Source organism: Ostrea edulis, chromosome 1 (assembly GCF_947568905.1).
Source record: "Ostrea edulis chromosome 1, xbOstEdul1.1, whole genome shotgun sequence".
NCBI lineage: Eukaryota > Metazoa > Mollusca > Bivalvia > Ostreida > Ostreidae > Ostrea > Ostrea edulis.
In genome coordinates, this window is record NC_079164.1 from 50,887,691 (window position 1) to 50,902,690 (window position 15,000).

General features: G+C 34.5%; 1 protein-coding gene across 1 annotated transcript in view; it reads left to right on the forward strand.

Moving 5' to 3' along the window:
- Nucleotides 1-15,000, forward strand: part of LOC125651036 (zip homologous protein 2-like) — a 58,732-nt gene that overhangs the window by 24,034 nt on the left and 19,698 nt on the right. The window contains exons 6-11 of the mRNA XM_048879637.2: nucleotides 3,851-3,918; nucleotides 5,160-5,217; nucleotides 7,715-7,755; nucleotides 10,079-10,130; nucleotides 10,233-10,287; nucleotides 13,233-13,311. Of these exons, the coding sequence (XP_048735594.2) occupies nucleotides 3,851-3,918; nucleotides 5,160-5,217; nucleotides 7,715-7,755; nucleotides 10,079-10,130; nucleotides 10,233-10,287; nucleotides 13,233-13,311 (353 nt within the window). The remainder of the gene's footprint in view (nucleotides 1-3,850; nucleotides 3,919-5,159; nucleotides 5,218-7,714; nucleotides 7,756-10,078; nucleotides 10,131-10,232; nucleotides 10,288-13,232; nucleotides 13,312-15,000) is intronic.

Sequence of the window (15,000 nt, forward strand, 5' to 3'; positions counted from 1 at the left end):
ATCAACTAAGATATGAACTATTTGTACATTTGTATGTAAAACTTACGAAAAAATTCAATTTCGAATGTTTTTAAACCATGATTTCCATTGTCTTGCTATCTCTGGGAAAAAATTATAAAATGCTTTTGTAATACTTTTGTCTTCGTTGCATTTATGTCCAAACCAATAGACTGTGCAGTTGTTTCTAGTCGTGCTGTCTTTCTTTGCATTTGTTGTTTGTTGCTAGAGATGAGACAGACATCATCGACAAAATCAAGGTCTTCGAGAAATGATTCCAATGTCCATCTTATTCCAGTATTTTCATTTCCGAGGGTAGATCTCATGCACCAATCTATAGCCGTGATAAAGAGAAGAGGAGATATAATACAGCCTTGCCTCACTCCAGTGTGTACATTAAACCAATCAGATTGTTCTCCGTTGTGGATAACACAGCATTCATAGTTGTTGTAGAACGCTTTGACAAGTGCTACTATTTTATCTGGTAGTCCATATGCTGAAAGTATTTTCCACATGTAATGTCTATCAATGCTGTCGAATGCTTTTTTGAAGTCTACGAAATTGAGATGATTTTGCTTTGCCATTCTAAGCTTTGTTCGATGATATTTCTGATTGTAAATATATGGTCAATTCATCCTCTGTTTCATCTAAATCCAGACTGTTCTTCCCTCAATTTCTTGTCGATTAAGTCATCTATTCTATTTAACAATATTCTAAGGAATACTTTACTTGGTATGGATAACAATGTTATACCTCTCCAATTGTCGCATATTGTTAGGTCTCCTTTTTTTGGGCAGTTTTATGATGATGCCTTTTGTCCAGTCCTCCGGAATGTTTTCATTGTTCCAGATCTTATTGAACAGTTGGTGTATAATAGTTGCTGTAAACTCTACATTTACTTTAAGTACTTCAGCACAAATTGAATCTATTCCAGGGGACTTCCTGTTCTTTAATTTCTTAATGGCTCTTTTGATTTCATCTATGGAGATGTCTGATAGGTCGATATTAAGAGACTCGCCAAAAGGTTGGATGTTCAATGCCTCACAGTTATTTACTTTATTCAATGTCTCCTTAAAGTGTTCTGCCCATCTTTCTAGTTTCTTTGCTTGAGATGTTATGACATTTCCTTCCTTGTCCTTGACTGGTTTATCTGTATTTTGATGTTTACCACACAACTTTCTATTTATTCTGTACAGCATACTAAGGTCGCCCCGAAGTGCAGCTGCCTCTGCCTCGTTACTTAGGTCATCTATATATTTCCTCTTATCAAGTTTAGTCTTAGCTTTAACTTCTTTGTCTTTTGCCGAATAGTCACTTTGTATTTTTTCCTTTAATCTACTAGACTTTGTATGCATCATCTTCATTTTTAGCTTTTTCCTCTCTTCGATTGTATTCCATGTATTGTCGCTAATCCATTCTTTCCTTTTGGGATCTTTTACACCTAACACTGACTCAGATGTTTTCTGATAAATGTCTTTAATGGCATTCCATTCATGTTCTATGTTTTCTCCTGTGTTGTTCTCAGTTCTGTCTATACAATCTAATGCCTCAAATCTATTTCTCAGTTCTATTTTAAATTTCATTTGGATGTCCTTTTCTTTCAGTCTTTGTATATTGAACGTCTTTCTACTGCTTTGTTTTTTTTTGCAGGCTTCTTGAGTTTTAACCTCACTTTACTGACAACTAGGTGATGATCACTCCCGCAGTCTGCACCTCTCCTTGTCTTTACGTCTAACAATGAATGTCTCTATCTGCCATTTATAGTGATGTGATCTATCTGATTTGTGTCTCTTCTATTTGCTGAAAACCAGGTGATTTTATGTATTTCCTTATGTTGAAATAAGGTACCTCCAATAACAAGGTTGTTAGTCCCGCAGAAGTTGCAAAACAGTTCACCATTTTCATTCATTACACCTCTTGCTCCATTTTTCCCCATGATCTTTTCTTTCTCACTGTTGCTGTTCCCGACTTTGGCATTGAAGTCTCCACAGACAATAAGTATATCATGTGTTGGAATCTTACTGACCGTACGTTGTAATTTATCATAGAAGGTGTTCTTATCTTCCTCGTCAGCATCATTTGTCGGGGCATAGCATTGTACTATTGTCATTTTGGAATATTTTGAGTAGAACCTAGCTGTCATTATCCTCTCATCTATTGGTTCCCATTCTATAAGAGATTGCTCATTATGATAGCAACTCCTCTGGTGTGATGCCCATCTGTTCTACCTGAGTATATTACTTTTTCACCTGTTGATGTTCTAATCATACCACTGTCAGTCCATCTGCTCTCACTGACACAAAGTATATCTAGTTTATATCTTCTCATCTCTTTAATCACTTGTGCTGTTCTTCCTGTCTCATACATGGTGCGCACGTTCCACGCTCCTACGTAGAGATTATTTTTAGGTCCCAGAAGAATATTGTTCTTGTCGTTAGCTCCATTTCTGGTTTCGCTATCGCCATTCATAGAGTTGTCTACACAACCAATACCCGCTGGGATCTACGTTGGGGTATTTGCTGATTCAGTTTCCGTAGCAAGCATTTATGAGATTGATCACTTTGTTATCATCACTTGTTCATCTGATTGATGGTTGCAACATTGGATAAACAAATATTTTGAGTTAGCAAGAGTGTAAAATATAGTTGTACATGTATTATGAATTTTACTGATAGAGATTAGGGATTTGAGAGATTAGGATATATCTAGAAAAATTTGCTTGCTTTACTAAAGAAGAAAACACTGACCAGATCAAAGATTACTCAAGATTCAAGAACTTCAATCTCTTTGAATTTGAATCGCTGAGAGTCACTTGTTTCAGATGAAAAATCATATCTTCTCAAGGGCAGTAGTTTAGCTAAATATAATATGCAAGTGGATAAAGACCCTGGGTTGTTGTAAACAAGATGTGAAGATATTAAAAATTAAGGAGGAATATGAAGATATTTAAGGAGGGATAAACATGGTGGGTAGATGGGTTCAATAGCCAGTAGCCAAATACTTCATTTTGAACTTGGTAGAGCACCTGACTAGAGATTCAGGGGACCCTGGTTTGAATCCTGGTCTGGTCCATTGCATTTTTTCCCTTCCCATTGCACAGTTTGATCAACATGCACAATCATCTTAAGGTTGATCGATCCTCATGTGATGTCATAGGTTTTTGCAAAAATCTTAATTAATTAAACTTTGCGCATGATAGAAATATATCTTTCTGAGGAATTTCATTCACTGGATATAATAAAAAAAAATCTGATAAACTATTAATACTGAAAAAGTTTATATTTCCCATTGATAATCAATTAATTATGATTTTAAAAATGTTGTCAAGGGCAATAACTCCTATGCTGAAATTTTTTTTACTGGATGTCTATTATACATTGGTTTCCCTAATATCCACAATCAATCTATACATATTTATGAATTAGCAGTTTTTTTTAAAACTGTTGATATTTAGATTTTATCATTTCAACAAGTTTTTATCAATTTATATTATTCTGTTTAACGAAAATGTGTGATTTTATTATGTTGATGTGTACTTCTGTTTTTGTATGTCTGACATCTTTAAAAAGGTGGCAACATATACATTTTCTTTGGTTATTAATTAAATTAAACTATATTGAGTGGAAATTAATCAAGTTTTTCCACTTTTAACCATTAGTATTGATAATTCTCATGAGGATGGAGCTACCTTAAGACATATATACATGTAAATCAAGTTGTGTTTAATGAGTGGCCCTACAATTAAGTCAGTATGACTCGAAAGCATACAAGTCACATTTCTACATGTTAATCAGGTGAGCTTTGTGTGCCCTTTGTTAAATCAATGTAACTAATTTTGATCTGTTTTATTTAGTTGAATAAGCAGAAAGAATTTATGGAAAAGGCTCAGAAGTTGTACAAGTACAACCAAGAACTTGAAAAGTAAGTTTAGAGTAAGATTATGGAGGGTACTTACTCTCAGAAGAATGAGATTAGATCAGGTGATTTTGGCTTTGGGAATATTTTGCAGATTTTTTGTAAAAATGTGGATTGAAATTTCAACCAAACTTTGTAAAAAGCATCCTTAGGTGAAGGGGATTCAAGTGTGTTTAAATGAAGGGCAATGTCCTTCTCCAAGGGGAGAGTCTCAAAAACACAATAATAGGGTGGGGTCATTTAAAAATCTTCTCAAGAACCACTGGGCGAGGAAAGTTTGTTAAAATCATGGCCTCCGGTAGTAGGGTGGGGCCAAAATAGGGGATCAAAGTTTTACATGTTATTATATAGGAAAATCTTCCTCCCCAGAACCACTGGGCTAATTTTAATCAAAGTTGATACAAATCATCCTTAGGTGAAGGGGATTCAAGTTTATTGAAATGAAGTTGTAAAAATCATGGTCCCTGGGGTTAGGTTGGGGTCACAATAGGGGATCAAAGTTTTACATGCGAATGTATAGGGAACCAAACTTGGCACAAAGCATCCTTAGATAAAATTTGTTAATATGAAAGGCCATACCCGTCTACAATGGCATATGATAATTAATGACTTTTTGGTCAAGTTTAATAATTAAGTTTGAAAATTAATGAATTTTTAGTTGTTACCTTTAAAAAGGTTTTTTTTTCTGAACCAAGCTGCTTGTATAATGATAGTTTTGCTCAAACTCGTTTATTGCTAGGAACTGCTGCTCAGGTGAGTGATGTCGCCCATGGACCTCTTTTAAGAAAATGTTACCTCTTACGGCAAGGTCTTCATATCATACCATGATCAATGACCTTGGTCTTATCCAGAACAAGATCATGTTAGTCATATTGGTGTTGAGGCATCTCAGAGTGTGTTATGTGAATTCATTTTCACTTATGTTGTGATCCTTTGGGGCTGGGTTGGGGCCAGAATTATGAGTCAGAAATATTCATTGTAATAAAGATTGATAAACAAAATCTTTTAAAAATCACTACAGCTGAACAGTGGGAGGGCCAAGGTGACTCAGATGAGCAAGGTGACCCATGGGCCTCTTGTTGGCAAATTTTCCTCATTTGCCAAGAAACCTAACATTTCCAGTGCGCCAGGATTAGTACCTGACATACAGTTTGTTAATTTGGTACACTAAATAGCCATGTCAGTATCCTATATATTGTCTGTTTAATCTTGCAGGTATGAAAGGTGATTTTGCTTCTGTTTTTCAGAGAACTTAAAATCTCTAAGGAAGAAATTGCTTACCTGAAAAGAACTCTGAAAGAGCAGGTAAAATATTGAATGTAGTCCTACAGCATAGTGCTGAAGGAGGAGTAATGTTGTCAATGATGAAAACTCACCAAAACTATGTAATAACAAAGCCTCTTAATGACACACACGACATTTCTCAATGATATGATATATTTTGTCATGATTTCTCAAGTACAATTCACTTACATTCTATCTTGTTTCTACAAAATCTCTTGCAGTATATTACCATGTCTGTTTTAGAGTTGGCATATTTTGATAGTTCCAGTTCTTGCAAGTAAAAATGTAGAATCAGCTCGCCTGTATTACAGGAGTTTGTATACAGTATATGGACTCTACTAAGTTAGTGCAACAAAGAAGGGTGAACAATCTTTGGAACAATTGAGGATCGAACCCGGAACACTTGCATTAATAGTTAGTTAGGTGATCTAACCACTGGGTTACTCTGTGAGGCCTGTATAAAAAGTATAGTAAAATTAATATAATTCGAACCTATTTCAGAAATCATACAACTCTTCATATCAAGAAGATGAAAAAATAGTTTTAAAGAAAATGTTAAAAATGTTGTGTATGTCCTTAAGAAAAATTGTACGCGAATCCACTATTACCATACATGGTACCATTCATAGTGTAGAGAAAATCTCCTTTGTTATGAATTCCTTCTTTTACATTTTAGATGAATGATATGGTAGACTGATAGTAAAATTTGACATCGCTAATTCATATTATCCAATTTTGCACAAATATAAGTTGATGCATATTTCAAGTTCAGGTATCCAATATATAATTGACCCACAAAATCTCAAAGCAGAACAAGAAGTGGTGCTATTTTAGATGTGTAAGTTTTAGGGGCACTACTGTTCCACAAAAACTAGGCAGAAAAACTTTATTTTTAATATTATATACTGTGTTATATGTCCTACACTTCTGAAGTTATTTTTTTCTTGGTTTCACTTTCCTGTTCTTGAGTCATTTATATTGAACCAAATTATGATATGATGAATTTTAAGTAATAATTCTTTATTTTTTCGAGCAACTAATTTTCAAATTTGGGCAAGTCAAAATTTGGGTTACTTGCCCAAAGGGCATGTGGATTTGAAAGTTAATGTCTATCCCTGTAAACCTTTTGAGGAGAATACTTTAGCAATAGATTTCATTTTTGAAAATACATTAGGGTATGAACTGTGATGCTTCAAATTCATGCAGGCATGCATCCTTCATGAAGCATTTTAGTGCTCCATAAAAAATTTCCTAGCGTGAAACTTTCAGTTCATAACCACAACATGTATTTTCAAAAATTTATTTTATTTCGTATAATATATGTACATTCTACTTTCATTTCTTTTGGAATTCCCAGCTGTTGAAATAGATGTACATATGTACTATATTTATCTGAATTCATATGTGCATTGTTTACAACTGGAACGCATTCATGAGGATTTTAATGGCTATCATTACAATTTGTAGAGATACCGGGGTTAGGCAAATAGCACTGCCCGGCGCAACCATATTTTAGAGTTGGACAGGTAACGGTAAAAGAATGTTTAATGTAAAATGTTAATTCTCTTCGTTTTGTCATACTTCACGTGCTTTGTAGATATATACAGACAGCTGATTGTTGTTATTATTGCAGTCAGAGTTCTTTCTTTTCCTGTTAAATGTCACAAACTTGTCCATGTTTTGATTTATCAAAGCTTTGCACGTTCACCTTGACATTGCATCTCAGTAGATTCGACACTTTACAATTGAATTTGATTTCAACTTCACAGTACATTGAAGAATTTTAGATATTTGTCATTTCTCACTAGAGGTGTGTATGTATTTTTATATAATTGCAGGATGAATGCTGGCATACTTTAAAATTTATCCACAATTGACACTGTCAATGCATTTACATTTTATATTTTTATTTTGCTTTAAATATTCACTTGCCTTATTTTAATTCTAAAATATGGCTGTCCCGGGTAGTGCTTAATTTGTCTTCCTCTGTATATATTGGATGCATGAAGAACTCTTTTGACATACAGAAAATTGGTTTATTTTAGTTCTTGTTTTTGTATCAAGGTCATTTCAAGGTATCAGTTTTAAATCAAAGAATTTAGAAATTCCCTTTAACAGCATTGTAAACATGTACTTGTAATTCATTACAAATTTTGCCTTAATTTGCTGCATAATCCCGTTATATGAACATAGTTTAAATTTTTTCAAATGAAGTGATATTTTACTATGCATTGATTCACCAAAAATACAGTCCTCTATGATTTGAGTTCCCAAGACCCCATTTTAGTGTTAAAAGTGAAAAAGAATAGTGTGACAACATGGCCCACATGATGGTTTGTGATCATAACTGAAGAAAATACACTGGCATATGATGCATATCATCCTGTTTGTCTGAATGATGACAAGAATCCCTCCTTAAAGTGGATTTCACCTGAAATTCAGACAGAGTGTGCCTTAAATGATACAGTACAGGTGCACATCAGATACTTTAAAACGATTTTATTGTTATTTACTATAGAATTTACAGCAGCAGAACTGTGTAGAGATGAACTCAAATGTGTGAGAGCTCTGTTCAAATTGTTTTGAATTGTTTTACGCTTTAATTTTGGAAGTTCATTTCATTTTATTAATTGCTCTTTTATTTGGGCCCTACATGTGAAATCCCTATAGTAGTGACACTGTCTGTCCATCAACACTTCCGTTGTGACACGATATCTTGTGTAGTTATACCCCCCGCAACAAGTTGTGGGGGGGTATACTGGAATCGGGTTGTCCGTCTGTCTGTCCGTCCGTCTGTAGACGCAATGGTTTCCGGGCTCTAAAGCATTATCCTTTCCACCTACCGTCACCATATCATATATATGGACTACCCATGGGATGAAGATGTTCCCTATCAATTTTGGGGTCAAAAGGTCAAAGGTCAAGTGCACTGGACATCGAAGTAGCAATATGGTTTCCGGGCTCTAAAGCGTTATCCTTTCCACCTACAGTCACCATATCATACATATGGACTACCCATGGGATGAAGATGTTCCCTATCGATTTTGGGGTCAAAGGTCACGCGCACTGGACATCGAAGTAGCAATATGGTTCGGTTTGTCATGCCATTTGTATTTTACACTCAGAAAAGAGGTAGTTTATATGTATTTCCAACACCCTTTGGGAGATTGGGGTAAGCGGGGGGTATTCTTAGTGAGCATTGCTCACAGTACCTCTTGTTTCATATTTGTATTATAGTTTCATATTTCATACAAAGTAGTTGGTCATTAAAGGTAGACACTAGTTTTTGGTCATAAGGTAAAAGTTCAAGGTTACAGCTGACCTTTCCTCTAAGGTTACTACACTTAAAGCTGTCATATTCTCTACAAAGGTAGTTGGTACTGCAGTTGAACACGGAAATGCAGATATTATAAAAGAATATATCATTCATCTCTGTCATTGCAGACATGAATTAATTTTTTTGTCATTAGTACTAGTACATGTAATATAATGTAGTAATTAGGGCTATACAGACCATGGATATCGGCCTGGGTAGCTCTGTGGTAAGGGTACCTGACTAGTGATGCAGGGGTCCCAGGTTCGATTCCCGGTCCAGCCACAGAATTTCTCCTCTCTCCTTTAAATACTGCAATATGAACTAAGTTCTCTGTGGGATCCGTTCTGACTGAGTCAGTTTTTTAATATGTGCTCAATTGAAGAACCTAACTAAAATATACTATAAACTTTTCAATAGACTTTATTAGTCCCCTGTCGGTTTGTAAAACTGAAAATGGGAATTGCTTTCTTCTCTGTCTGTCTGTCCCATTGGTTTACCAGACTTTTCCTCCTGATCATTGTCATCATCCATTTTGATTATCCAGGCCAAATTAATTCTTTTGCAAGGGTGAGGCCTGGCTGTCCTGTCAAAGTCAAAGTTTGTTTTTCCATACTTGGCGATCCAGTGGATTGATCCTATCCAATCCTGTAGACTCTAGGTCTCGTTTTACTATCTCATCCCATGTCAGCTTTCATCTGCCTTGAGCTCGATATCCAATGACATTCAATATACAAACCTGTGATATCCGACCTGTACTGCGCCCAACATGGCCTAACCATCTCAGCCTACATGTCTGGATAACATCATGCATTGCAAAACATTATGCTTGCAAGAATTCATTTGAAACTTGCAGTGTGGTTTCAGAATGACAAACTACAGATGAAGTTCAAATTTCATAGTGTTTGGTGAAATTATTTATAAAATTTTATGGTTTTATATTCGGAATCGTGTGCAGATTGGAGAGGCTGTATAAATAGGACATCTGAATGAGTTGATGAAATGTGGTCGTTGATTGTTTTAGTTTATGATTCTCTTAGTGTTCTATTTCTGTAAGATTGATCACTGTTTGTTATCTTCACCTTTTCATCTACAAGTGGACATTTGAATGTATCTTCGCTATACATGTATTACACAACAGTATTTCAGGATCTGAAACAACTTGTAATGAATATGATATTTTACATTTATTTAAATTTTAAGAGATAAACACTCCTGACATTTGTATGACATATTATATATCATTATTGCATGGAATTACAAATTTGGTTTACTGATTTTGAAGTTGCTTAGTTATTGAAGTTTTATGTGAGAAATTCATGAAGGAACTATACCATTTGATGTACATTATTGTTTGTATGAAATTATCTTTGTCCATTTAGAATCTAGATTCTATCTGTTAATTAAATGAACCAATTGATGTAACTCTGAAATGAAACATATTGTTAGTATGAATTATCTTTGTTCCACATATGCTATTTTTATATTGTACAAGCAAAGATTGCTTTATGAAATTCAACATGGGCATGGTTTGTCCTATTAACAGAATCTTATACTTGCTTCTTGCAGAAATTCCCCACAGACATCAATAGGTAGTTCAGCAGTTATAGGTCCCAATTATGTAAGTCATTGAAGTGTAAGAAAATCAAAAGTTGTATCAAATCATTGAATTTAGATATGAACATTTTTATTAAAAAGAAAAATTGAAATCAATTCTCAACAGGTAAATCCTAAATATGGAATGAGGACTACCCCACCATATCTTGAACGGCAAAAGCGTATGTTACTTTTACATAATACTGTGATACAGTAAAACTCAGTTACAGTGAATTTCTTGGGTTCATTTGATTCACTTTGTTTTGAATTAACTATAGATGGGTACAAATACATTGTTCCAATGCATTTGGGGAATGAAGTTAGTTTGTTATATCTGTAAATTTGCCATATTTGAATTTGTTAAAACCGATTCATAATAAAGAAATATAAAGAATATTGCTGGGGATTCAGAAAAACTAAATTACAATGTCCTTAACTTGCTGTAGTTCTGTTCATACTAACAAGATTTACTGAATTCTGAAATGTTTAAACTGATGTTTTGTATACTGCTGTTTATTATAGTGTTGAAGTTTAAAAGTGTTTCACCATCAAGTAGGCACATGGGAGTGCCTTTCTGTGAATCACTCATCTGCCTGTGAGGAGAACTTTGCTAGTATTATTTTAGCTGCAGCTCTGTCCCAATATTTTCTCAGAGAGCTACTGTCCTCTCTGTTCCTTTAAATCCCATTTTCTGATCATAGAGGGAAGCAATGATGTGATGTGATAGTAGATGACAACAGTACTGGGGTATACTGAAATTACCTTGTCTGTCTGTCCGTCCATAGACATCATTTTTCCAGAGAATATCGCACCAGTGAACAGATTTGATTAAAATTTTATGTATATCTTATATGAATAATGGAGTTGTGCACCTGCTATTTTAAAAGATTGAGAGTTTTTAATTCAAGGAAGTTATGGATATTTTTTCTTTATTTTGATGGGATATTGTTATTGTCCTGAGTATATCTTGTGTACATATGTTATTTATGTAATGAAGCTGTGCATCTGTCATTTTTATTGAGATTCTTTATCATTTAAAGGACACATCGCGTGTTTTTAAACTTTTTAATTTTTTCAGCAACATTAATTCATTTCATGCCTAAAACTACTTTACATGTGTTTTAAATGAAACAGTTTGCGTAGTTTTCGAGTTTGAAAGCGATGAAATTCAAACTTGCGATATGCATATTTTCTTCGATATTTTACGCGCCATTATCTGTGACGTCATATGCGACCTCGAGCAAGAAGATTTGAAAACAGTTATTAGCCATTTCATAAACAGATTAGATTTAATTGACAAACAAACGATTATCACATTAACAGCTTGTAAATAACACTGCATTAGGGTGTTTTGTGCCGTTTAATGGTGTACTTGCTGTCAGTAGAGAGGATTTGGACTGGGTTTTTTTCAATTTTCGAAGGAAGGTATGAGGGACAAGACATGAATATTTTTTGTCGGCACAACGACTTTGCCATAAAAAAAAACAAACCAGCAGAATTTGTCCCTGTATATTTTTTCAAACAAGCACTTGGACAAAGACGTAGATAAACTGCGAGAAATTGGTTCTATCGAAGCTACGCACTGTTACATATAGGCCTACGGCATATGCTTTCCGTTCTGCTCTCAAATTCAATACACACTCGCACCAACTGACCTTCACCTTGTAACAACATAGCAGAACTTTGCTAGCAGTGTCTACCAACTGGTAGTTTTAAAAATGAAATTTAAAGATAAAAGATAATTGAACTTTCAATTATAAATAATAAAATACATAGGCGTAGCTTGGGTTCGAATATTACCGAGGCAGGGGGTCTGAAGCCAGAAGCTATCAACATTTTAACAACGTAAAAGGTGGTGTTTTTTTTTACCGAGGCAGCTGCCTCGGTTGCCTCAATGGAAGCTACGCCACTGAAATATAATATTTCCCGACTTTGAATTGAATTATAATGCTTTCATTTTTTTTAAGAAACGCGTACGTGTTTACAACAGCAGCACGCCGCGCTCCCACTAAGGCCACTTCCTAAGTAACAACGTGTAGATAACAAAATATAATGATTAGGCCTAATAAAATTGCTTGAATAAAATAATTTAAAAGTATTGTGATTTTCACAATAAGTTTGATCATTATTATTAATTTTTTTTCCGAAATGCACTCGTGACAGTAGGCCTAGTTGTCAGTGATACATAATCGTATCATAATTTAGGCCTATCTAACTTCTCCAAAAATAAATTTAATAATAATTGCACTGTTTATGTTAGAAAAGCAACAACGCTAATTACAGTTGTAAGTTACAGAAATGGCATTACCAAATAGTGTTTAGACAGTGATCCCATGTAAACATTATTTACTCGCAAATTTATGCAGATTTCATAATCGCTTTCCTCGCTACATTTGGGTCGCTATTTGTATGCACTGGTGGCTAAAAGATATAAGAATCGGGAAATTTGTCAACATCAAAATAAATGTTATCCATGGCAAATAAATTAGGCCCCTAAAACCCGAGTTTTTAAAAATATCTAACACTACTTTTACAAGTTGATCGACGAAGGTCGCATATGACGTCACTGTACCACGTGACTACCTATCTAATTAACTTGGCTTTTTGAAACCAGGGCTTAGATTTAAGTCTGTATTGTGGCTAATTATCGCAATACTTCAGTGAACGAACTATTACAATTAATTTCTATAAGCATAAGGAAGACAAAATGCATATAATTCTCTATACTTTGAAAACACGAGATGTGTCCTTTAAGGAAGATACAGATATTTAGCATTTTACAGATGGGTTTTTTTTTTTTTAACTTTATGGACTTCGTCATTTTTAGCTCACATGAGCTATTCTGATCCCTTTTTGTCCGGTGTCAGTCTGTCTGTAAACTGATTTTTATTTACTTCTTCACCAGAGCTACAGGGCTAATTTCAGCCAAACTTGCCACAGAGCACGCTTGGGTAAAGAGGATTCAATCCGTATCTGTTATTTCCTTGCAGAAAATGTATTATTTAGTTGAGTGAAAATAATGAATAATGCATGAATTTCTTCTGTTGTTCTTCCTCATCAACATTTCAGACATTATTTATGAAGTCAGCTCAATAGTAAAATATAACAGGTACTTTTTTCTCAACAGGCAATACCCCACCATGTGGAGCCATGGTTTATCTAAGTAAAGTACCACCTAATCAAGATTTGAAGAGGATGTCACCAAGGTCTGTTTTCATCTTGTGTTGTATTGTAACAGTTCTCACAAGTTTTTATATGCCCATCTTTAGATGGAAGGTATTATGGTACAGCAATGTCTCTGTACATCTGTCTGGAGTTTTTAGCCGAGTTGCAACGAAGTTGAACTCAGCTATTGGTTTGGTGATGCGGGCGGTTGGGCGTCAACAATTGGTTTTCGGATGATAACTCGAAAATTTTACAATCTAATCACATGAAACTTTGATATATTGTTGGATACCAGGTAAGGAAGACCCCTATTGATTTTGGAGAAAAAAGGTCAAGGTCACAGTGACCGAATATAGAATGAAAATTTCAGAAAAATTTGGTTTCCGGATGATATCTCAGAAAATTTAAATCCGAATCAAATGAAACTTTGATATATTGTTGGGTAACAGGTAAGGAAGACCCCTATTGATTTTGGAGAAAAAAGGTCATGGTCACAGTGACCTAATATAGAATGAAAATTTCAGAAATATTTGGTTTCCTTCCGTATGATAACTCAGAAAGTTTAAATCTGAATCAAATGATACTTAAAGATATTGTTATGTACCAGGTAAGGAAGACCCCTATTGATTTTGGAGAAAATAGGTCAAAGGTCAAGGTTAGAGTGACCAAAAATAGATTTAAAATTCAAAAAAAAAAATTGGTTTCCGGAGAATAATTCAATTTTTTTTTTTAATTTGAATCAAATGAAACTTGGATATATTGTTGGATACCAGCAAAGCAAGGCCCCTATTGATTTTGGAGAACAAAGGTTAAGGTCACAGTGACCGAAAATAGATTGAAAACTTATATGGTTTCTGGACAGTAACTCGAAAAGTTTAAAACTGAAATTAGTTCTTCACAATTATAAATATGCCATATCATTCCTGACTTTACAATGTATCCCATGCAACTTGGCTCATGTACCCCTGGGTGCATATATTGATTTTCTGTTTCTAATTTCATTTTTCTCTCATACATATATCAAGCTGGAACTTGCTCTGTATCTTTGTAGATCACTCTAGATCATGTTGCAATTTTGATCTCTCCTGCAGGAGTTTTGCCCCTTTATTTGAAAATTATTGTTATATGGAGGGTGCATAATTTGTCCAGCAAACTCTTCCCACAATTTTCAAGTGAGAACCATATTGTTTTACAGAGTGTTTGTATGGGTATTGAAGATGTACATTTGGCAAGGATTTTGATTTTCTTCATTCTTTAAGAAAATTACAGGTTGTTGAACTTAACCCATTTTGAAGAAATATTATAATAAATAAAGGACATGGTTTGTCCTTATAACTCCTCTCACAGTTTAGAAGCTAGGGTATTTGTTAATAACTTGAAGATGTGTATAATGCAAGGACCTTGTGGCCTTGGAGTTTGACTTTTAAGAAAACCCATCATTGCAAGCCACACCTATGGTCTCCGTTTACACTACGTCAATGAGGTAGGGTAGGTACTACCAGACTCAGTAACTACTGAACCTAGCAACCATGGCTAGCGACAATGAAGAAAACCTAACCTTATCAATGTCCCCCAAACTATTTAAGGTATAGATTTCATAATTTGCATATAGATTCCATATTGTAAGGCCTTTTATTTCATATGTGACCTATGACCTTGGAGTTTGACCCGAACTTTAAAACTTTGACTTTACTCATAACTTTTAAAGAGTGGGCAATAGAGCTCTCATA